The sequence below is a fragment of the Gorilla gorilla genome, chromosome 10 (assembly GCF_029281585.2).
Source record: "Gorilla gorilla gorilla isolate KB3781 chromosome 10, NHGRI_mGorGor1-v2.1_pri, whole genome shotgun sequence".
In the NCBI taxonomy this organism is placed as follows: domain Eukaryota; kingdom Metazoa; phylum Chordata; class Mammalia; order Primates; family Hominidae; genus Gorilla; species Gorilla gorilla.
In genome coordinates this window covers 46787477-46810330 of record NC_073234.2, presented here as the reverse complement: position 1 = coordinate 46810330, position 22854 = coordinate 46787477, and the positions used below count along the sequence as shown (strand labels likewise).

Here is a 22854-nt window from a genome sequence, read left to right as displayed (position 1 = left end):
TGGGCTTCTCTCTACTCTGGCAGAAAGTTTTGGGAACTCTGACTCAGTTAACTTTAAAAGTTTTTTTCCTCATGACCCTGTTTCCCTCTTCAACACTCTTACTCACTCTTTTGCTCTGATTCTCCATGTTAGTAATGCACTTAGGTATGGACAGGAAGGGCTTTTGCCCTGGGCCCAGTGTTTAAAAGGCCCTGCTTGGGCCTTCCTCTAGTAGAGTGTTCTCCTCTGGCCAATGGGAAGGGGTAGAGCCTGTACCCCACCTTGAGGCCCATACGAGAGATATCTGGGGCCCCAGAATACTTTGCTAAGCAGCTTCAGCCCACTTGTAGGGCCTGTGTTAAACTTCTTCCTACTGAGGCGGACCGTCCTACTGGTGGATATACCTCTAGTGCCCAAGGGACGTATGGCTGGAGTTTAGATATGCAGATAAGGAAGTCTACAAGTGCACACAAAATCCCTCTAACTGAGGGTGGGAGGAGAAGGGGGACTGGGCTGGAAGCTTGTTTCTTCCCTTCACCCTGTTCTGGTGCAGAACTTGGAGGAGCCCAAAAATTCTTAATTCAAACCTGGGCTTCCATAAGACTACAAAGGTACATTGTGAAGGTTGAAAGCTAGAATATACTAGCTTGTTAGCTTGATTTAATTAGTCATGTGGTATGTGGACCTCCATCTGTATTCTTGTCCCAGGCCCAGAAATGCTAGGGGCCAGGGATTCCGGGGATTCCCTCCAGGTCTCCTTCTTGAAATACACAGTCACTGAGTGATATTTATGCCTTAGTTTCTCCAGCTAGAAAAAGGCCTAGGCTGGGCTGGTTAAGGATTATGAGAGAGAGGAGAATGGACTTGGGGGTGGATGTATTTGTGTGGGATGTGTTTGGTGAGGCAAGAGGGCAGAAGAGGTAGATGAGGGGAGAGTGAGGGCAGTGCCCATGGTGGTGGGCTATGTGGGGGCACAATACATAGAGCAGCAGCATGGCCTTGGCAAGGCAATGAGCTCTTCTGAGACTTCGGCTCTCTATCCATAAAAGTGGGTAATAATCCTTATGATAGAGTGGTTAGAATCCATAAGGTATTATGCGTGAAAGTGCCTAGTACATAGTAGATGCTCAGCAAATGTTAGTTCCTGCTGTCTGCTGCTCATTTTAGGTTCTGGATTATTTTGGCATGACTCTTCACTTCCTCAGGTAGTTTTCACCCCTGTCAGGTTGGAGGTGATTCTGTATTACCCGCCTGTATTCTTACCTCCTTCTGCTTGGACCCCTTCCAACACCCCAAAATGTGGACAGTGTTTGCCCCTGTGGCCTTCCAGTGAAGCCAACAGAGTGACGGGAACAGAGCTAGGATCAGGTACTTTTTGTTGGAGGGAGAAACTAGAGGGACTAGTTGCTGCGAAGCAATTTAAATGCAAATGTTTCCACAGAGAAATTGGAAATGACCGAAGGTGAAGGAGCTGTATTCTGAGTTAAGAGGCTACTCATGTAGCCTCAAATTCTGACCAGCACTTCTGTCCCCAGAGTCTTTCTGTTTTGGCTGTCAAGCCTGGGCCGTGCCTGCACCTCAGTGTTGCCAGTCTGTTCCTGGCACAGGTTTCCTGGGGAAAAACATGGCTCTTATAGAATCATGGAATCCTAGATGCCAGAACCAGACCAGATCCTGGCAATTAGTCCAGTACTTACAAGTCATAAAGATGAGGAAACTGAAGAATAGGGAGGGAAAGATGACAATCAAGGTCTCCCCTAAAATATATGGCAGATTTGGGACTAGAACCCAAGTTTCTTGGCCATCACTCTAGGGCTGTTTCCACTCCCGTAAACTTCTGCCACTTGGGAGCCCTGTTATTTTCTTGTGCTTTATGGAGAATAGAAAGTCTTGGGCCAGTGGATTTGCTTGAAGTCATTATTCATTTCCCTGTACCTGAGGGTAGCACCTTGGAGAAGACAGCTCATCTCTTTCCCAGCTGAGGGCTTGAAAGTCTTGCCTAGCAAGAAATTCTTTGATATTTAACCTATCATCAGGGCTACAGTTTTACCAGCAGATTTCCCTTCCTTCAGCCTGCAGTTTCTGCTCTTTTGTAGCTGTTGTGTGTGCATGTATTTGAGAATAGGAATATCTTACACATTTTAAAACTTGAAAGGACTTCAGCGAGAGAAACACGTTAGAGTAGATATGGTAGATTCTCTTTCCTTAGTGAATTTTCAGGACTTGGAGTACCAGATATATTGTGGAGAACCCATCTGTGTGAATTGCCAGAGGATATGGGACACCTCTCCAGAGTGTGTTTTTTAGTCTCATTACCTCTTGGATAAGGAAGGCACTGAAGGAAATACACCCTGCTCCTTCCTCAGGGATGGGGACCCTCCAGTCCACCACTAGGCTATGCTGCTCTTCATGAACATGCCCTGTCCACCCACCTCCCCCTCTTCACCCTCACCCCCACTCTCATTCTTCTCCAGGCATCTTGATCTATCTTCCTGCTTGGCTGTGGGGGCTGCTGGGATTAGCGCAGCACACAGGCTTCTAATTAAACTAATTAATCATGCCTGCTCCTTTATGCGGCATCCTTACTGTTCCCCAAGCACTGTACTGAGAGAGGGAGGAGACTGAGGCCCAACACGAGAGGACCCATGTGAATTCCAGGCCCCCTTCCGTGGCCTGCAGTGGTGTTTGTTTCTCTTGCTGCAAAGCTTTGTAATTAGCACTTTTATACATCTTTACCTGCATCTGTGTGCTGCCCACCCACATGTGATTTAGCATGCAGAATGGGAGAGAATGGGTTTTGCTGCACTGGGAAAGTGGTTCTCTCCTGCTGTCTGCTTCTGTGCCCTTCACATAGTCCTGATGAGGGGGTCAGGGTCAATGATAATGGAGCTGAAGATGCCACATTGCCTTCCTGCAGCCAAACCAAGTGAGGGAAGAGGGGGGTGTGATTTGGAACCCTGTTCACTTGTAACTCTCAGGGCCTCAGAGGACCTGGGAACTATGCAAAAGGAACAGGGTATCACAGACAAGTGCCCTACCTGAGGTTCTCATCTCTTGGCCCCATCTCTTTCAGGTGGTGGAGGAGTCATCCTTCCTGACCCTGGACATGCTGGAGTCCTGTTTCCCTTATGTCCTGCTTCGAAATGCCTATCGGGAGGTGTCTCGGGCCTTCCACCTAAACTGAATGCCTGCCAGTACCCACTGAAGAGCCCTTTGGACCTTCCTAAACCCTTGCCATAGTGGAAGCTGTGGTCACTTTCGCAAGGGGTGGGAATGGGGTGGGGTCACTAAGGAGAGAGGGTCAGGAGCCAGAGTTGATGAACAGATCTGTGGAAGAACAATCCAGGGCTGAGAAGTCGTAGAGCAGTGAGGCAGGCTGGGAGCATGGAGGACAGCTTATGGAAAAAGTTAGGGCGTGGGGCCACATGTGTGAATTTTACAATGAAAAAAGGAGTAACGTACAAGTATATTTTCTATCTTCTGGTGACTTGAGCTTGAGCTCTGACAGGCATGGGCCTCTCTGACCTTCATCGCTATTCTTAGGATAATGCTGGCGGGCAGAGATGATCAATCATCATATTAAACCATAATGAGCTTATAATCCTCCCACTGGAGCTGCTATTGTCTCCTGCACATTCATTAGGACCATTATCTTCTCTCTTCCTTTTTCAAATGTGTTCAGCAAACATTCAACCTGCTCCTACTGCAGAGTAGCAGCAAAGGAGCCCCTCTTTTCCTTTGTGGGGCTCTTCGAGGAGTCATTGGGTCTCTTCCTTTGCCCCCAGCTTGACTGCGTTTCCTACTGGGGCAAGGAGGAAGTGCCCTTCAGAGATGTTCACTGCCCACCTACTCTACTACATTGTTTGTTACAAGTTCTCTCTTGCTTTAACCCCTCCTGCTTTGATATCTCCACAACCCAGAGCAGAGGGTCAGTTAGTCTCCGTCAATTCTAGGTTACATGACAACTGATTGGCCCAGACTCAGGTGGGTTTTCCCTCCTGTACCATTTGGGGGTACTCTGCCTTTTATTGGGAGGGACTAATTTAACCCCAAATCCTTTTGTCAGCCTGGGTACCGCTGTTGCTCCAGGCAGGGATTTCTCTTCTGGATCTTAAATTTCACAGACCTCATTAGGTTGTATGGCCCTGAGAGTGGGTATCCTTGAGGGAGTACAAGCTGTTTCAACTTAGCCCTTTTCTGCGCTAATTAGAATTTCAAGCGTCACAGAGCCTGGGGCATTCAAGATAGCACTAAACTAGGTTTACTTAACTCCTTGGCAGGAAATAGTGGCCCCCATGCATCACTTCTGTGAATCCACTGCCAGGGAGAAGTGGAGAAACAGATCATATATGTCACAGGTCTGGAGTGGTTGGAATTGACAAATATAATTAGCTAGTTGGTTAATTAGGGTCATGTCCATACTTTCATGATGAAAGGGAAGCAGTTGTCGGTTTTCAGCAAAAACGATTCAGCCTTCATGAAGCCTATTTGATAGCTGTTTTGGGGTTTTGTACATGTGTTTGCTTTTTATTTCTTGAGACCCAGGCTTAGTCAATACTTTCTTAACTTGGCACCCATAATCAACATACAGATTTTTCTTAGCAACAATTGTCTGCTCTTTAGGGTGGAAGCGATAGAGAATCCTGCTTCGTGCATCAGCAAATCCTCCTTCCTTGCTATGGGAAGGGCTTATGTTCTAAAGGGTGATTCAGTGTCAGGCTTATGAGACTGAGAGTAAAGTTGATGAGGAAGAGAAGGCTCAGAAGTATCTGAACAACTACTCTATATGTTTATATTTTTCTGCTTGAGGGGATAGAGATCCCTCCTCCATCTGCATCTGCATATAGAACTGCTTAAGAGGACAGCAAGACAAGTTGCTGCAGGGGGATGGAGGGTAGACAGAATGCCTTTTTTTAAAACTGAAAATTTTATTGAGATAGTTAATCCACCTGCACTTGTAAGAAATAATACAGAGAAATTCTATTTTCCTTTACACAGTTTCCCTGAATGCTAACATCTAGCAAAACTGTAGTACACTGCCACAACCAGGATAACTGACATTGATATAATCTACTGATCTTGTTCAGATTTCCTTCCCCAGTTTTGCTTATGTTCATTTCTCTCTGTGTGTGCACGTGTGTGTGTTATCTATTTCTATTCAGCTTTATCATGTGTAGGTTTGTGTATCTGCCACTACAGTCAACATACAGAACAGGCCGGGCGCAGTGGCTCACGCCTGTAATCCCAGCACTTTGGGAGGCCAAGGCAGGTGGATCACCTGAGGTCAGGGGTTTGAGAGCAGCCTGGCCAATATAGCGAAACACCGTCTCTACTAAAAATACAAAAACTAACCGGGCGTGGTGGTGCATGCCTGTAGTCCCACTACTCAGGAGGCTGAGGCAGCAGAATCACTTGATCCCGGGAGGCGGAGGTTGCAGTAAGCTGAGATCCTGCCACAGCACTCCAGGCTGAGTGACAGAGCAAGACTCTGTCTCAAAAAATAAATAATAATTTAAAAAAAGATACAGAACAGTTCCATCACCACAAGGATCCCTCGTATTGCTCTTTTATAGCAATTTTCTCCTCCCACAACCCCCTTCCCCATCTCTAGCTCCTGGTAACACAGATATATTCTCTATTTCTAAAATTTTGTCATTTGATATATCTTTTTGTAAACATATAATTATACACACATATTTCTCTACCACTTATACTTTTTCGAAGTGCTTTCACATCCTTATAGCAATTCTGCAAGGTAGCCAGGGAAGGCTTTCCTATTTCAGGTCAGAAAACAGATTAGAAATATTAAATGACTTAATGAAAGTCACATGTTTAGCAGTAGAACTAGAACTGGGACCCAAGTCTGATGTTCAGTCCTAGACCTTTTCTACTTGCCCGGTCTGCCTCTTCACAAGGGAAGACTTGGGTTTTAGAATCCAGAGACCTTAGAAGGAGCAAATTGGAGAAGGTGAGGACATGATGGCCTTTACTACCGGAAGCAAAAAGTGAATGTCTGGAGGTGAAGGGACAGGGAAGTAACAGGACCCATCAGCATTTCAGGCAATTTGCTTCCTTTACCAGGAGGGTCTCTGTCCTCTTACAACCTGGGACAAAATAAGTTGTGTCCCAGGTTGTAAGTTTGCTTTACTTAGGCCCAAAGGAACTAAAGAATGGATATCAGAAATCTCACCCCAATTGTTTTGTCTTACAGGCACAGAGTAGGTTCTAGCCTCAGCATTTTCATTAATGTAGTGTTTTTATTAACATCTCCATTAACTTGCTTGCAGCAATGAGATGGAATTATGCCTCCCACAAGGCCTGGGGCAAGATACTTGCATAGGTGCCCCCTTTTGTTTGGACAGTAGAAACACTGCCTCCCCTGCCATGGTGTTCAATCCAGTTGGCAGGTGGGCCAGCTTCAAAGTGCAGAAGGAACTGGGTGTGGTGGCTCACCCCTGTAATCCCAGCACTTTGGGAGGCAGGCGGATCGCTTGAACTCAGGAGTTTGAGACCACTCTGGGCAACACAGTGAAACCCTGTCTCTCCAAAAATACAAAAAATTAGCTGGGCATGGTGGCTGTTGCCTGTAATCCCAACACTTTGGGAGGCTGAGGCCAGTGGATCTCTTGAGCTAAGGAGGTTGAGACCAACCTGGTCAACATGGCGAACTCCGTCTCTACAAAAAAATACGAAAATTAGCTGGGCATAGTAGTTCTTGCCTGTAGTCCTAGCTACTTGGAAGGCTGAGGTGGGGAGGATCGCTTGAGTCTGGGAGGCAGAGGTTGCAGTGAGCGAAGATGATGCCATTGCACTCCAGTCTGGGTGACAGAGCAAGATCCTGTCTCACAAAAAAAAAAAAAAAAAAAAAAAAATGCAGAAGGTCCAGGGCCTGGCCAAGGGGATGATGCCCTGTAGCACTTTGCTTTGCAGGAAGGGAACAACTGTGCTGTGAATACCAGGATCCAGGAGGGAGGGAGGTCCCAGCTAGGGACAAGGCTTCCTTAACCTTAGGTCCTCATGCTTATATCAGTTCTTCTCCAACAAAGTTTGACTTTGAGAAGAAGCTGGCACATGGCTGAAATGCACTCACGCGGTTGGGGGAAGAGTGTTCTTCCAGTCCTCCTCCCCACAGGGCCTCCTGCTTCTCCTAAGTACCTGTCATCAAAGGAGATGAAGATGAATCCCCCTTCAGCCCCCACACCTCGATGAGTTGTCAAGTACTCTCCCTCCCACTTGAATAGGAAGCAGGAGCAGCAGGCCAGGTTGCAGGTTGAGGAAGTCAGAAGTTAACTTGAGCTGAGTTTGCAGCTCTGGAGAGATTGAGGAGCAGACTTTTCTCTTGTCACTTTGGAAGGAGAGGATTGTGAGGCTGCCCCTTTAAATAGCATTCCCGTAGGAGGCAGATCACATCCATCCGTCACCTACTGCCAAAGCATCATTTTTGGTCTCTATCAAACTCAAAGCTTGTTGGAAAGGATTGTGGGGTTAGGGGAGTGAGGAGGCAGAGCCTCCTAGGGGTAGGGGGCAGTTTAGAAGCTGAAAAGGAGAGGAATGAGAAGGAGCCTGGGAAAGGTGGGGGTTGAGGACAAGAGGAAAAGACAGGGAGAGAATAGTTGTCTTTTGAGCCTCAGAGTGGAACAAGTATACCCAATTCTTATCTGTTTAGAGATGCAGCAAGGTGGAAATGGGATTGTATTGCAACAAGAGGAATGAGGTTGAGACTAAACACCAGGACTGGTGACTAAAGAAAGTGAAAGGAGCCACAGAGTGAAAAAGGCTGGTAGACTTGGCTCTGGTTTTATCACTTACTCTCTGTGAGACCATATAATTTTTCTGGGTTAGTTTAGTTCTTATTTATTTTTATTTTTACTTTTTCCATCAAACTGTGTTGTCTATGAAGTTTTCCCATTTATTAAATGAAGGGAATTAGAGTGGATGAACTCTAATGTCTCTTTCATGAATAACTTTGTGCGTGTGTGTGCGTGTGTGTGTGTGTCTGTGTGTGAATTAGTCTTAAAATGAATCAGGAGCAGGGGGTCTTGGGAGAGCAGGATGTGACACTGTGTTAACAAGAAATGTTGAGAGAGCCCTCTGGATGTATGTCTTGCCTCTTTCCCACCTATTCTAGTTTAAAGACCTGCCTAAATGTGGAAACTCCTTAGCTCTAATCCTAATTTACTAATTAGAGCTCTTTAGCACCATCCTAATTTGCAATTCTTTTGTAGTTTCCAGCCCATTTCATTTTCAGTTGATAAGGAGGAGATTGCTCCCAAATTTTCAGAAATGGACTGTGTAGGAGTGTGACTAGGGTCTCAGATGCAGCCATTTCTTGGCTGGGTCTGGGGAAAAGCCAAGGGATGTGTGCTAAAGGTAGATGGACAGAGGGTGGGAAGTCCCATTATTATTTCCACTTTTTTCTCCATCTCTGACTCTGCCATCTCTTTCTGCCTCTGTACTTTCTGGGAGCTGGTTCTGCTGATACTTCTGCTGAATCTAAATGCTGACCTAACTTGGCAATTCTTTTATGTTAGGAGTCTTAGCTGTGAAAGTTCATCCACTTCTTCGCCCTTCCATTTCACTTCTTTCCTCCTTCTTTGACTGGGAGAGGGGGAGCCTCCACTCAGTATTTAGAACAGAGTAAATACCTTCTCCTGATCACTCCTCCTTCCAACCTCCAGAATTTTTTGAAATTAAAATTCACATTCTGGGATCCTGGATTAGTGGCCTGTTTTGGATTCAGTAGTTAGTGAATATATCTCCACTTTCTGTTGACATAGGAGTTTCCCCAATGCCAAAGCAGGTGGTCATTAAGGGAGAGAACAATATGGAGCAAGAGAGGTGGTTCCTGCAAGAGTCCTAGGTAGGACTCGGTTGGTTGGAGGAGGCTTTGCCCTTTTACAAGGTCTTGAGCTCAAATTCCAGTTCATCCTTCCACAAATGTTTATTAACCAGCTAGGCTGTTTTGTGCTGGGCCTTTAGCTCCTAGATTTCTTTCTCTGAAGACAGAACAGAAAAAATGAGCTGGAAGTGCTTCAGGAGGGGTTTTGATATCAGGAATGCTTTCCTGGCTGTGTAGAGTTATTACCTAGTCAAAGAAGAAGACGTTAAGCTGGGTGTGGTGGCTCACACCTGTAATCCCACCACTTTGGGAGGCCGACATGGGCGGATCACGAGGTCAGGAGTTGGAGACCAGCCTGGCCAATATAGTGAAACCCCATCTCTACTAAAAAATACAAAAATTAGCCGGCGTGGTGGCCCGCGCCTGTAGTCCCAGCTACTCCGGGAGGCTGAGGCAGGAGAATCGCTGGAACTGGGGAGGCAGAGGTTGCAGTGAGCCGAGATCGCGCCACTGCACTGCAGCCCGGGCGACACAGACTCCTTCTCAAAAAAAAAAAGATGCCTGCTCTGGAGAGCTTTGAACTTGGAAGAAATTCCTATCTGCTAGGCGGGCAGGCAGAAGTACCATGGAGAAGGCCACAGTCTTGGAGACAGGTGGGGAAGATCAAGCTGAGGGACCTGAGGCCAAGTGTGGGATGCCATCACAGCTCAGGGCACACCCTGAACTTTTCCAAGACAGGAGCACAGGTGGGGTCCGGTCTGACTGGGTTCCGAGTCCAGGTCTAGCAGGGAAAGATGTGTGCTCATCCCCTACCCCGCACTCAGACATGGGACACGCAGGCAGCTAGGCACACGTGGATACATGGAACCACAACCACATACACAGAAACTCAAAACACACGGAGAGAACCCACACAACCACCCACACCGAAGTCCTGCCCGCCGCCTCCGCTGCGCTCTGTAAACACGCACTCACATCCGCCAGTACAGGGCACACGCAGCCACTCGTCCCCGGCGCCTGTGTGCGTGCGCTCGCCCTTGGGCGCTTCTGTCTGTGTGTGCCCCCGGCTTCCAATCGTTCCTTTGGGAGGGGGAGGAGTGGCTGTGAGGAGTGAGAGACTGGCGGGCAGGCTGAGGAGAAGGGAGGGAGAGCAGAGGGAGGGGGGAACCCGGCCGGGGGAGGAGGAGAGAGGCGAGGAGGCGGCTCTGGCAGCGCGCGGCGGCGGCGGCGGTAGCGGCAGCAGCAGCGGCGGTGCGGAGAGCTTGGACTGGGAGCCCAAAGCTCGGCTGGGCAGCGGGAGAGGAGGAGCCGCAGGAGCTGCAGCTCTGCCAGCTTGGGCCGAGCCTAGAGACACCGGCCTGGCTGGTCCACGCCAGCCGCAGGTGGGAAGGGCCTGGGATGGGGGGTGAGGGTCTCTCGGCTGGGGCTGAAGCTGAGCCGAGGTGCTGTCTCCTCCTTCTGTTCCGTAGACCGTGGCTGAGCATGGAGCTGTCCCCCCGCAGTCCTCCGGAGATGCTGGAGGAGTCGGATTGCCCGTCACCCCTGGAGCTAAAGTCAGCCCCCAGCAAGAAGATGTGGATTAAGCTTCGGTCTCTGTAAGTCCCCGGCCCGGGAATGGGGGGAAGGGACCTTAGGGAGCCTGAGCGGGAGGAGGAGGGGGGATAACTGGAGCGGGGCTGTGGGCTGGTAGATTCTCTTTGGCACACATGTTGGCAGGTGCGAGGAAGCACGGCCCTGACACGCGTGGCCAGGCCACATGTGCAAGGCATGTGCGGAGCAAGCCGGCCAGTTGGAGCGGGCTTAGGAGTTGCAAAGGTAACGATGTGCCTGTGCCTGTGGACCCCAGGCTGACACACGCAGCGCCTAGAGGCAGCACAGTATATGCAGTGTGGCAGGGCTGCAGGAGGGCAGTAGAGGTGCCAGGCTGACTCACACATATCCATGTGCAGAGTTGTGCAGATGTGAGCCACATGACATGTGTGTGCATGAGTGAGCGTGGGTCACAGAGGTATGTGGAGTGATTGCACACAGCTGTAGATCTACTGCATGGGAATACTTGTGCCAACCTGTGGGTCATATGTATTTCAGTTGGGATTGGTAGTTTCTGCCTCCTGCACAGGGAGTGGGGTGGGGAGTACCCCATGCCTGAGCTGCTCATCTCTTGGGGCCTGGAAACTCACTCTATGTATTAATGATGAGGGGACCCACGTGGAATCTGGAGGGGGGTTGGAGCCCCCACCTGGAAGCTGAAGGAGGTGATGATGGTGAAGAAATATTGATTGACAAAGGCAAGGTAACTGGCTTAATCAGAGCCTTTTTGTTTATATAGGGTCTTCCAGGATCTCCAAGCACATTTGGGCATCTTTTCCTATTGTTGCAGTACCAGGGCATGTGGGGAGGAATAAATGGGGGAAGGAAGAACTCAGGTATCTGATACTCTAGTCCCAGGGGAGGAAAGGAACTTTCCCCCTGCTCCTTAGAAAAAAAAGAGGATTGGGTCAAAGACAAGCCATGCACCATGTTTATCTCCCAGTCAGCTGCTGCCATCGGGAAATCTCCGCAGTCTGTTGATTCTTAATCAGGGGACAAGAGAAGATGTCCCTCTCTCCGAGATGAATCCATGGCCCCAGGAAAGAGGAAACAGATAGGAGACTATGGATGTTTAGAGAGGAAACACAGTAAACATAGCCCTGAACCCAGTTCCTCCTCAATGTTCTCCATAGTGAGCACCGAAGCTTTCTATTTCTGGGTTCTGGGAGAGGGAGAGATGGGGGTAGGGGATGGATAGATGCTTATGTTGTATTGTTCTTTAAATACTTCACCTATGGTGATAAGATGACACCTTTTTATGGCAGATGGGTCTGATTTATACACTAGCTACTTGGAGAGGCCTTAGGGAGAACTGAGGCATAGTGGGCAACAAGGCTTGGAATCCAAATGTACTTCTCAGTCCCCCTCCTTGGCTGCCTCTGGCCAATCCAATTTGCTGGGCTCTATGAAGCGCAGCCTTGGAATGAGTTCTGGGATGAAGAAATGGAAAACCAGATTGAATTGATTTTTGTTGGGAGGAGCACTGTGTGATTCTTGATAGAAAATGATGCTGCGTTAATGGTAAATGAGCTGGGGAAAGGGGCAGATAAGTAAGTAGTTGAAAGGTAAAGAAGGGCCCCAGGTCCATAAATGGGAGAATTCAGGATGGCTCCCCTAACACTAGTGGCTCATCATACTTACCTTGCCTGTATTCCAGGTAACAGGGCCCTGCAAAAGAGTAGGTATTACTAGTTTCACTATCTCCCACACATTTCTAACCAAAAGCCTTTCCTGAAAATGAATTGTTGTTTCGTCCTTTAGTGTGAGAAGTGCTCAGTGGTGAGAGAAGAGGATTCCCAGAAGGAGGCATGAAACCTGGGAAGAGAAGGGAGTAGAGGCATCTGTCTCTCCAGAGTGCCTTAGCTGAGATGTCCTTACATGAGATTAGGGTGGACAAGGATCCCTATTCTTATTGATTAGATCATTCTGGTCTTCACTCACTTCAGCAGTCTGGTCCTTAAGAATGCTAGCTTTGTACAATAAATTTACAAGTAAAAAATAAAGCTAGCTACATGTAATATAACTTACCCAAAAAAGTACAATCTCCGGATTATTAACTGGCAGGAATAGATTCCCAGTCTCACGTCCTTAAAGCAGAGAATGACCTTGAAATCAAGGTAGATCCCAACTTGATCTATGCTGATGGCCTACTGGATTTTGCCTTTTTGAATATTGGGGAGGCTTTGACTATCAGATGAAGGGAAATAAAAGGATTTAGGGCTTTGCTGGGTAAGAGGTGGGAATTTCCCAACTCTCTCAATGGGATGGTTTCTGAATAGGTGAGAAAGGAGATGTTCCCCCTTTTAAGTGAAAATAAAGATCCCCCTGCCCCTTTGGTCAAGGTGGGAAGGGGTTGCTAAGTCTGGAAATAGGAAATAGACATGATTATCTTAGGACTGGGTACTGCTTGGAAATGGAAACATGGCATATATACTTGTATGTATTTATCTAACTATGTATCTAGATTATTCTACTCAACACATCCTATTTCCCCCCTTCTACCCTTTTAATTTCTCATCAGGACATCCAGACTTTCTTCAGGGAGACTAGGCCTGGTGTTTTTGACTGGATAAAAAGCCCACACTAATATAATCGTGCAGGGCAATTTTTTGTTGGGAAGAGCATCCAAGAATTCTGTTTCCCACACTAAGACCCTGTCAAAAATAGAATCTAATCTGTATCATATGAGCTGAAGAGAATCTCTTAACTGTGTGATTTTACCTCTATTTTCAGAACAATTTCTCTAATTAAGGAAACTCATAAACTGAGGCATGAAAGAGGGTGAAAGAGGCCATCTGGAGATGATGAGTTGGCCAGGATAATTTTCAGCATTTGTAACCCTAAGAGGAAGTATTTGACGTGGCTGTCCACCCTTCTCTGAGATCAGAGGGCTTTAGGGAATGGGAAGAAGACCAGAAGAGATAGAAATGATATTCTGTGTCTTTTGTGAATCAAGAAAAACAATGAGCAGACATTGGTTTGCCATCCTCAGCTCATTTATTTATCCAACAACTATTTCTTGAGTGCCTTCTATGGACCAGGTGGCATGCTGGATGCTGAGAATACAGTCGGTGGTGGACAAAACAGACATAGTCCCTGTTCCTACAGAGCTTGTAACCTGCTTCAACTCCATCAAGTGGTGTAGAGAGGCAGGGGGCTCTGTATTCCCTGTTTTGCTACACCCACCCAAGTGATGAAATTCTACCACTCTGGGTTTCTGCCTCATTTTTTCTTTAGGGGGGTTATATACATAGGAAAAGCATAAATATGTGTTCTCTTTTTCCCAGGATGGTACAAACATCACTCTCTTTTCTCTGCTCCAGTTTCTTTTGGAATTTTACGTTTTACAGATAGAACTTCCCCCTTCCTTTGGGACATTATAGACATAGTCCCTTTCTCTTTTTCCTTCCCCACATGGTACGCACTCGGGACCCTCAAAGTCTAGGCTCAATGTTCTATGCTGTGGTTCAAGGTCATTATAGATGAGCTGGAGCAGGGACCCCACTGGGGATTATTTTTGCTTATCTTTGTTTCATCAGAGTCTAGTGTGATACCTTGAACATAACAGGCACTCAATAAATGCTGTTAAATAAAGGAATGAACAAATGAAATAGTGAATATATGTACATATGTTACGAGGTCCAGTTCTGTCTCTGGTTCTGTGGTGCGTGTATACCTCCGTGTTTGTTGAGTGGCGGGGGGAGGAGTAGGAAATGGAGGTGGAGGAAAGGGAGATGATGATGATGTTGTTTTTTTGAGAGGGTGATGCTTAAAAGATATGGGGTTTAGGGACCTCAGGTCAGAGCCTGGAACTGAAGGAGTTACAGAGAGGATCCAGAAACTGTGGCGTTTGGATTGTGTGAATGAGATATGTTAGGATGAAATTGTGAATGCCTGCCTGACACGTATCCATGTGTTTGGGTAAAGGTTGATATGTATGCTGGGGACAGAGATCCATGAAGATGTGTCTTTTTTTATAAGTGGCATGTGTAATAATAAATATATTGGGAAGGTGTGCACTTACCTGAATACCTGAAATTGTCCTAGTTATGAGATGATGTATGTGTGTATGTAGGTAATGGGATAATACCTATGTGTGATCTTGTGTAAGTATTTGTGACACTGAGATTTTTTGACATTCCTGGGGAGATCCAGTGGATGGGAGGAAGAAACTGAGACTGGGTGCCTCACTGGTTTAACCCTGGCTTTTGCCCTCTTTTTGTATATGCCCCATGGAGTGATCTTCTATGGTTCTTACCAGTTTTGAAAATCATGCTGCCATTCTCCTTTTTCTGTCCATGGATGTGGAGCTGCTGTGAAGATTGCAGCATAAACTATGGTTCCCTGGACCTCTGGAGAAAAAGGAGTGTCATTTTTCTCATGCCTTGGTGGGGACAGTTTTTTAGTGCTATCCTCAGCAGATTAGTCCTTCCTCCTCTGCTTCCAGCCATAGCAAAGGGAATCTCTTCTCCCTCAGTTTCATACCCCACTTTTCCATCAAATGTCTCCTGTCTCTATTTCCTCCATCAGCTTTGTCTTGAATGAGGACTGTGTGGTATCTCTGGGAAGGTAGAGGGTAGAAAATTCCTGCCTTAAGTTGAAGGGAAGGTGCAGAGGTAGGGGATCAAATTCAGCCCCAAGGAAGAACTTCACAAACCTCTGGTCAGGATAGGTGGCTGGAGGGAGGGAAGCAGGGAGGCAGAGTGGTGGTAGTGGAAGGGCATGGGGAATTTTGGGAGACTTGAGTTCGAGTTCACATTCTGCCCTAACAATTACAACGGTGTAATCTTTAAGTCACATAGTCTCTCTGAGTCTCAGTTCTTCATTTAATATCATCATGTAAAAGTAACTTTGAAATGATAAAGCCTGAAGGTCTTTTTCATCATAGGAGAGCTTGCTTTGTGAAGAGGCAGGGGAATGGGAATGGATGGGCAACTATTGCCTGGGATGAGGGAGACAAAGATTCAAGAGGTAGGAATATGAATTACCTAATAGGTTTGAGCCGTGATTGAAGGAGTCTTGTTGATGGTTATCTGGAAGGAGTGAAGGCATGTGTCTGAACTTAGAGACCAGAAGGATAGGTGGGACTAGAGGAGGGCAATATTATGAAGGATGTGGGCCACTGAGGTCAAAAGAAAGGAGAGGAACTTCCTCCTTATCATTTTTTCCCAATGGTCAAACTGGAAGTGGATGGAGCAATTGCAGTTCTGAGACATGGTGAGTGGGAAGCCCAGGGGCTGCCATAGGTGGGTTCTATGAACATTGGGGAATTCCCTTCTGACATTTATCCCAAGTCCCTAGGCCTGAGGGTATCATCAGTTATACCACATCCTATTTTAGAAAATCACTGAAGTCTCTTAGAATCCAAATATCACTCTGCTTGTCCAGGAGCCTCAGGAGGTGGTTTGAAAAAAGACAGAGGATTCCACATTTGAGGTTGCATTTGCCACCTTTGCCCAGAGGAAGGTGAAAGAGGTTGGGGATGCGTGGGACTAGAAGGCCAGGTGAGATGCTCAGTAGGAAAGAAGCCTGCACATCTATAACTACACCCTGCCAGGGAGTTCCTGAAATCAAAGGAATGGTAGCTTCCCTATCTCCCAGATTCCCCCAACCTTTAAATCTTTCTGCCACCTTCAGACTGGGATAGAGGAGCAGAAAACCTTGAAAACAGGTCTTCCCTCTCTTTTTGAGTCTTTAAAGGAATCCTTGAGAATTTGTGTCCAACTCCTCTGCTCTCTCTCATTTTCCCTTCTTTGATTCTTCCATCTTCTCCTTTGCCTCATCTTTCTCTGGGTTCTCTTTCGCTATGAGGCTCCCTTTTGCTCTTCTCCCTTGTCCCACTTCCTCTCTCTGTCCCATTCCTTTTGACTTACCCTTTCGCTGTTGCCATCAGTACTTCTCCTCCCTCATCTTGGCTAGGAGTCAGAAAATCCCCGTGGCTCCCTCCCCTCACTGAGGGGTTGCTGTGGTGATGGTACAGGATAAGCTTGCTATAGGTGCCCTCTGGGGCCTCAGGAGTCCAGCCCCGACTCCTGTCTTCGGCAAGGCGTGTCTTTTGCCTTCTCAGTGACCTCATCCTCCTAGTCCCTCTGGGGAGGAAGCCAAGTAATTGCCTTTGAATCTCAAGGGGCTGATTTTTCTCAGGTACGGAAGTTGAGTAGCTATTTTCCAACTCTCTTCAGGATAGCAGCAGAGAAAGAGGGACAAAACCAGGACAGCAGGTGGGGTGGAAGTGAGACAACTGGGGAGACTGGAAGTTGTTAGATAATGAAATTGTCCCCTAAGGCAGCAAGACTACATGGTCTGAGAGAACTGTGGGACCATTCCTCCATTCCTTTGGGAAGGGGCATAGATGGGAATTGAGCAGGGAAAAAAGAGTGACTGAGAAGGGAAAAGGATAAAATCAACTTGTTATCCATTCATTGCAGGGAGGTCCCTAGTGCCCCTGCTCTTGCCCCTCTGCCCTAGTATCCCCCAGTCCTGCAACTGCTCCTTTTCCCTCAGCTGGGGTTGCATCTATGGAGCTTACCGCTGTCTGAGAAGAAAACACCAGGCTCAGATTCCATTTCAGCACTCAGACCTGGCAAAGGTGCACTGAGGGAGATGTGTTGGGGTTTTGGTAGAGAGGAAGGCTTGGTGGGAAAAGGGTCAGGTTGTTTTTGGGGTAAGGCCTGGGGGCATAGGGCATGGAGAAGAGCTAGAAAGGGGGTGCTTCAGGTGGTGCTGTTGGATAGAGCCAGACTTCCAGGTCAGTTGATTCCACAGCTGCAGTGAGAAGTCAGATTTGCAAATAATTATGGTGGCTACAGTGGGGTGATTAGGCTGCCAGCTGGTGTTGGCACCATTTAGGTTGGGAAGGGAAGTTGGCTGGCGGGGGGTTGAGGGCTGGGGGCTGGGGGCTGGGGGCTGGGGGCTGGTTGTGGGGAGAGGCTGAGTGATTCTCTGGCAGGCAGGACCTGGGGGAAGTTTTTCCTTTTATTCCTATTTGTTGGCTTCCCTGCTCCCCTGTTTATCAGCTCTTGCATATCTGCTTGGCACCATGTCCCTAGTTCTCTCCTCTGTGCCCACCTTGTTTGGAAACTTCTTGTGGCCTGGACTGAGTGAACACACAGGCCGACAGAATTGCCAAACTTCCTGAACCGTGAGCATCTCTCTTCCAAGCAATTGCTTTAGAAATTCCAATCTGGAAGATGTATAATAAATCAAATTGCACTAGACACCTCAAAGACTTCTTGGTCCCTCCTATTCTCTCCCCTTCTGCTCTTCTTTGAAATGCCAAGAAAATTTGCTGTTGTTTTTTAAATTGCAGTGAAATAAATTGAAGACAGATATGCAGGAGAACTTCCTGGAAAGTTCATGGAGGTTAGACTGTGGCCTTTCTCTGATAAAGAAAAAATCTACCCTTCTCCTCTAAGCACTGGGTTAGAGCTGATTTGGGGAAGCAGTGAGCCAGTCAGAAAGGATGAACTCTGGAACTGGGAAATTGAGGCCCAAGCATCCTACTTCCCCAGTGTCTCCAACCCAGTCCCTGAATCTGAGAACCATAAAGGCTACAGAGGAGGAACAGATCCCCAGAGATAGTAAAATCGGGGCAGTGCTGGGACCAGACCCAAACCCTGCTGATCCATAATCTGATGCTGCCCTCATCACACTTGCAGTCAGACTCTTGCTAAGCTTTTAAGTTACTTTCCCATCCCAGACTACCTTCAACATCTGTTAGGCCCCATGGAAGCAGGGCATCTGCTGGGAACAGCTGTTGGGATGTGGTTTGGAGGGCTGGTGGGGTGGTCCATGTGGAGGTGGTTAATGAGCAAAATCAAATGGTGTAGGGAGGGAGAAGAGGCGTGGACAAATGAACCAGAGAAAGAGTTCTTCTGGACTGGGTACTGGGAGCCTCCTCTTTAGTTTGCCTTCCTTTGACCTTCTCACCCACCCCTCCCAATTTCTCTCTCTCTCAAGGGCTGAAGTCTGATGGAAAGGTGACTCATTTGTGTTCTTGGCTGGGAGCTGGGACACCTGGGTTCTTATTGGTCTGAGGCTCAAGCTGCTTAGATTATTCCCTTTCTCGTGTGATCTGAGTTGTGCTGGGCTGTTGCTAGGAACACCTGTTAGAAATGGCTTCTGGTCAGAAGTCTGAAAGCAGTCTCTCCCACTTCTTCAGTGTGTTCCCAGCTTCTCGAATGCGGCACCTTTCAAATCTCCTTTCCTTTCCTCCCTGCCCCCTTAATACCTCCTACCCCTTTTCCTTATCTCCCTTCACCCTCCTGGTTTCTGTCCTTCCCCCACTATCTTCCAATCTTCCCTAGGGCCTGCCCCATTCCCTTTCCTCATCCCACCCCCACCCGTAGCTCCTCTGTCCAGTGCTGAGGGCTCTCTCACCACTGCTGCCATGTCAACAGTGCCTCCCAGGATGGCAACCCAGCTTTGCCACCGGGGGGCTATTTTTATCTGTGGAGCCACCCCCGCCACAATGCCCAGCCAGCTGCCAGAACTGGGGCTGTCTGTATAGCAATGGAAGCCAGAAGCCAGGGGAGTGGGGGAGTGGGAATGCTCGGGTGAGGTGGAGAGCTGGTTGTTCTTGGTTTCTGGAGCTTCATGCTCTACATACTCTGCAGCCTCTGCCTCCACTGCCTCCCCAGGGCCTCTGGAATAAGAAGCCAGAGAGAAGCCCTAAACGTCCAGAGTGGTGGCGTCAGGGAGACTAGAGCTTTCCCACCAATATCCAGGTGCCATCTGAGGCCTGGATGGAAGGTCAGGGGTCCTCGCTGTAAGAGTGGGCATATGGGACTTTGTTTATGAATGACTCAATGAATATTTGCTGAACTAACTAAAGATTTGGACTAAATAATTATCCTTCATATTCATGTATCACTTTAGGGTTCCTAAGGTGTTCTCATACCATATCTCATTAGGTCCTTGTGAAAATTCTGTGAAGCATGTATGATTTACCCATTTTACAGACTAGGAAACTGAAGCTCAGAGTGACTTTCCCAAGGTCACACATAGTAACAAAATCTAGGCAAAAGTTTGTGATTTCTTTTTAAATTTAGTTTTTTCTTTTCAACTGAGCTAGCCGGAAAAGTCTCCCGATTTTAAACTTACGCCCTCTTTCTATTGGAATTAGATGATTTCCTTGGTTCTTTCAATTTCTGAGATTTTGGAGATTTGAAGTCAGCCAGTGAATCCCTTCCTGAGCACCCACCCCTTTACCCCCACCCACCCCCACACCTTTTCTCTTACCAGAGGCAGAGTCTCCCATCCTTTGTTTCCTACCTCAACCTTATTCTTCACTGCAGGCTGGGCAGGCATTAGAGTTGGGTTCCTTTCTATTTTTAAACTACATTTAAGGGCTAAAGGAAAATCCATACTGGACCCTTTGTTGAGGTCATCACATTTATGTCCTGCCTGCCAGCCAGGTGACAGTCTCCTTAGAGGTAGAGTGTGGGGTGTGTGTATATGTGTGTGTAAGTGTCTATGTGTGAAATTTTTCCTCAGGAAGGGATGATGGTTGATCATTATCCCTCCTTATTAGGAAGAGTAAATAATAATAACAGGCTAGGGCAAAGTATGCAGCATGCATACCTGGGCTGAAGTGGTGAGCAGCCATTCGTCCAACCAGCTTTGGTTCTAATGGGTAAGAGAGGAGAGGAATGGACAAGATATCCTCTTCGAGGCTTTTCTAGTCTAAGAAATCTTTGCTTTTCATTAGGAGAGTTGAGGTTAGCACTTACTTGGCTAGAGTGGCAGGGTCTGGAGTGAGGGTACAAGACGAGGCAGGGAAGCTGGCCTGGGTTGGAGGTTATTAGTGTTTCAGGCTGTGTGCTGCCATCTGCCCCCACTCTCAGCCCCATCCTGCAACGCAAGCATGTCCACAGAACATGCCAAATGACCTGTCCTCATCTCCTGGGTGGCATTCAGGGTCTCTGACACTGGGTCTAGTTCTTTCTCTCTAAAAACACTCATCAGCTTGTGGTCATTGTGGGGAGGGTGGTGGTGGGACACAGAAAGAGATGGATACAGAGAGAGTGGGTTTCTTCTCTCCCAAGATCTGCAGCAGCCCTGCTTCACGGCTACCAGGTGTTCACTAGAGAACAGCCTTAAGATATTTGACTTCCACTCCTCTTGTTGAGATCGAAGCCCACTTCCACTTGTCCCAGTACTCAGTGGAACTGAGAAACAGCAGGTTCCCAGACTTCATTTATTTCTGATTCTTCAAGGCTTTGGCATAATGACAAGGTATTTTCATTTCTTCCTGCTTTTGACGGGTTGGGGTAAAGGGAAAACTTCCTGTTATAAAATCCTAGCTCTTGGCCTGTGTCTTCTCTTTTCCCTTTCTGCTGACATACTCAACCCCATTAGTTCCTTTTCCTCTTTACCACATCACCCCCAGCCATAGACCTACATCTAAGAGATTGCAGATCCCTGAACTCTTTTCACCAATGCGTTGGGCTTCACCCGCCAGCTCCTCTCCTTAGCCCCGCCCAACTCCTCAGCTGGCCAATCACGGCCCCAGCGTACATGTATTGGTGACGTCATCTCCCAGCCAATCAGGAGGCGGGCTGGGACTGTGTGCACACGTCCACTTGGAGCTGCAGAGGCTGGGTTCTTCCCTCCCCAACCTTGGCGAAAGCAAAGTCTGAAGGCGGGAGAGGGGTTCCTGGTCCTCAGACCCCTTCTGGGTGCCTCTTTTGGCCCCTCCTGGGCCATCTCATCGCTTCTCCTTACCTCTGAGCTGATTGACCTCTCTCTGGTTAATTCATGGTTATTCCCCAGTTTCCATTTTACAAATGAGAAAACTGGGGCTGGGGGTGTTAATTTGCCCAACCCCTTGGTTTCTATGAGCGAGTTCTCTTGACTTTCATTCTCTGCTTGCGGGTGGAGGGCCCTTCCCTCCCTGTTGAGCCCGGTCTCTGGATAAGGATCCCCTGACACCTAGCTTCAGGAAGCCCCTCCCTACAGTTTTTTATCCTCTGTGGGAAGTTCATCCCCCTGTCTTGCTTCCATTCTGTGAGGTGGGTTGAAGCTCGTTTTGAAGAATGGCCCCAGAAAAAGACCCTGAGAGGGAGCTGAATCTGCTTAGCTCCTTTTGGGGGTTCTTGCAGGGCCCCTTCCCCTCCTGCTACAGACCTCCTCTCCGTGACAGATTCAGGATGGTTCCCTGTCCCTGCACCCTTAAGCCTCTTGCTAACCCCCTTTTTCCCAAAAGAGGAGCCCCACCTCCTCAGAGCAAGGGGCTGGCCTGTGCTATTTCTGTCCTTTCTGGGCTTCTTCTGAGAACAGATTCTTGTTTTCCGTCTGATTCAGATGTGAAACTTTTCCCGCAGCCTCCCCTCTCACCCAGTTCCGGTAGGCTGGGTCTCTGCCTCCCCACTCTCTTCTTCCTGCAGCCAGGCACCTCCCCAAAGTTCTCTCTGGTCAGTTGCTCAGTTCTACTGGGACCTGGAGGAGGAAGGCAGGGGCCAAAAAGGAAGTTGTCCCCCCTTGGGGGCCCTGGGGCTCCCGGGGTCAGGATTTTGATACTCTGAAGCAGGAAACTTTGATTCCCATGGCAAACCCTGTTCCTGTTCAGAGGAGCCACCTCCAGGGCCCCATTCTCAGGTAGGTGCCAGGGATGAGAAGAGGAAGGGGGAGGAGGGAGAGGACAGGTTGCTCATGGATCCACCAGTTGTAGTTTAGTGAAGTGGAGAGATCAAGACCTGGCAGTCCCCCATATGTTTTGTGCGTGTGTGTGTGTGTGTGTGTGTGTGTGCGTGCCAACTTCACCTTTTACTCTGTCCATCTTGCCCTTTACCTTATTCTCCTCCCATTTCCATCCCCCCCACCTTTTTAAAAATTGCTTCTTCTTGACTATGGTAGGTGACTTATCATTGTTTCTTCCTTTTCTCTCCTTCCTGACTCCCAACATCCTTAGGACCTCACATTCCTTCGAAATTTCATCTTGTCTTAAGAACCCAAACTGGAAATAGAATTCTTCTCCTGACTCCCATCCCCTATCTTATTCTAAAGTCCTTCAGAGTTAGGATCTCCCCAGACCCACTCAAAATCTTCACCTCACTGTTCTTCTGCAGGAAGTCCTTCTCTGGCTTCCCTGTCCTAAGCCCCCTACTTATGGTGATCTTTTTGGGAATGTGGGTGCTGGAAGCAGAGGCAGGGGACTTTGGAAATCCCCAGAACACCAGCCATGGTGAGCCAAAGAAATGAACTGTAGAAGCTGGAGAAGCTGAGCTCTTCTGAGGTGTTGGGGTTATAACTGCCAGAGTCTTTTCCTCCCAATGGCTGCCTAGAGCTAGGAGAGACTGTGGACTTCCGGGAGTCGGGATCTGAGGCTTTTCCAATTGTGCAGGGACTGAAGGTAAAGCAGAAAGAAGTGGTGGTGGTGAAACGGGCAGGGATGGAGTTAGAAGGAAAGTTGGGGGAAGCTGCCAGTTTTCCTTGGGGCCAGATGT

General features: G+C 47.9%; 2 protein-coding genes across 3 annotated transcripts in view; both read left to right on the top strand.

The window, feature by feature from the left end:
* The window catches only part of NCKAP1L (NCK associated protein 1 like), a 53348-nt gene extending 45435 nt beyond the window's left edge, over window positions 1-7913 (top strand). The window contains exon 32 of the mRNA XM_004053278.5: window positions 3053-7913. Within this exon, the coding sequence (XP_004053326.1) occupies window positions 3053-3163 (111 nt within the window). The 3' untranslated portion in view covers window positions 3164-7913. The remainder of the gene's footprint in view (window positions 1-3052) is intronic.
* A 1931-nt stretch (window positions 7914-9844) lies between these two features.
* Window positions 9845-22854, top strand: part of PDE1B (phosphodiesterase 1B) — a 29766-nt gene continuing 16756 nt past the window's right edge. Inside the window, exons 1-2 of one of the 2 annotated variants that reach the window (XM_004053279.5) lie at window positions 9845-10200; window positions 10288-10413. In XM_004053279.5, coding sequence (XP_004053327.1) covers window positions 10301-10413 — 113 coding nt within the window. In that variant the 5' untranslated portion in view covers window positions 9845-10200; window positions 10288-10300. Of the gene's footprint in view, window positions 10201-10287; window positions 10414-21005; window positions 22007-22854 lie in introns of those variants that run through there. The other variant, XM_004053280.5, reaches the window with a different exon arrangement.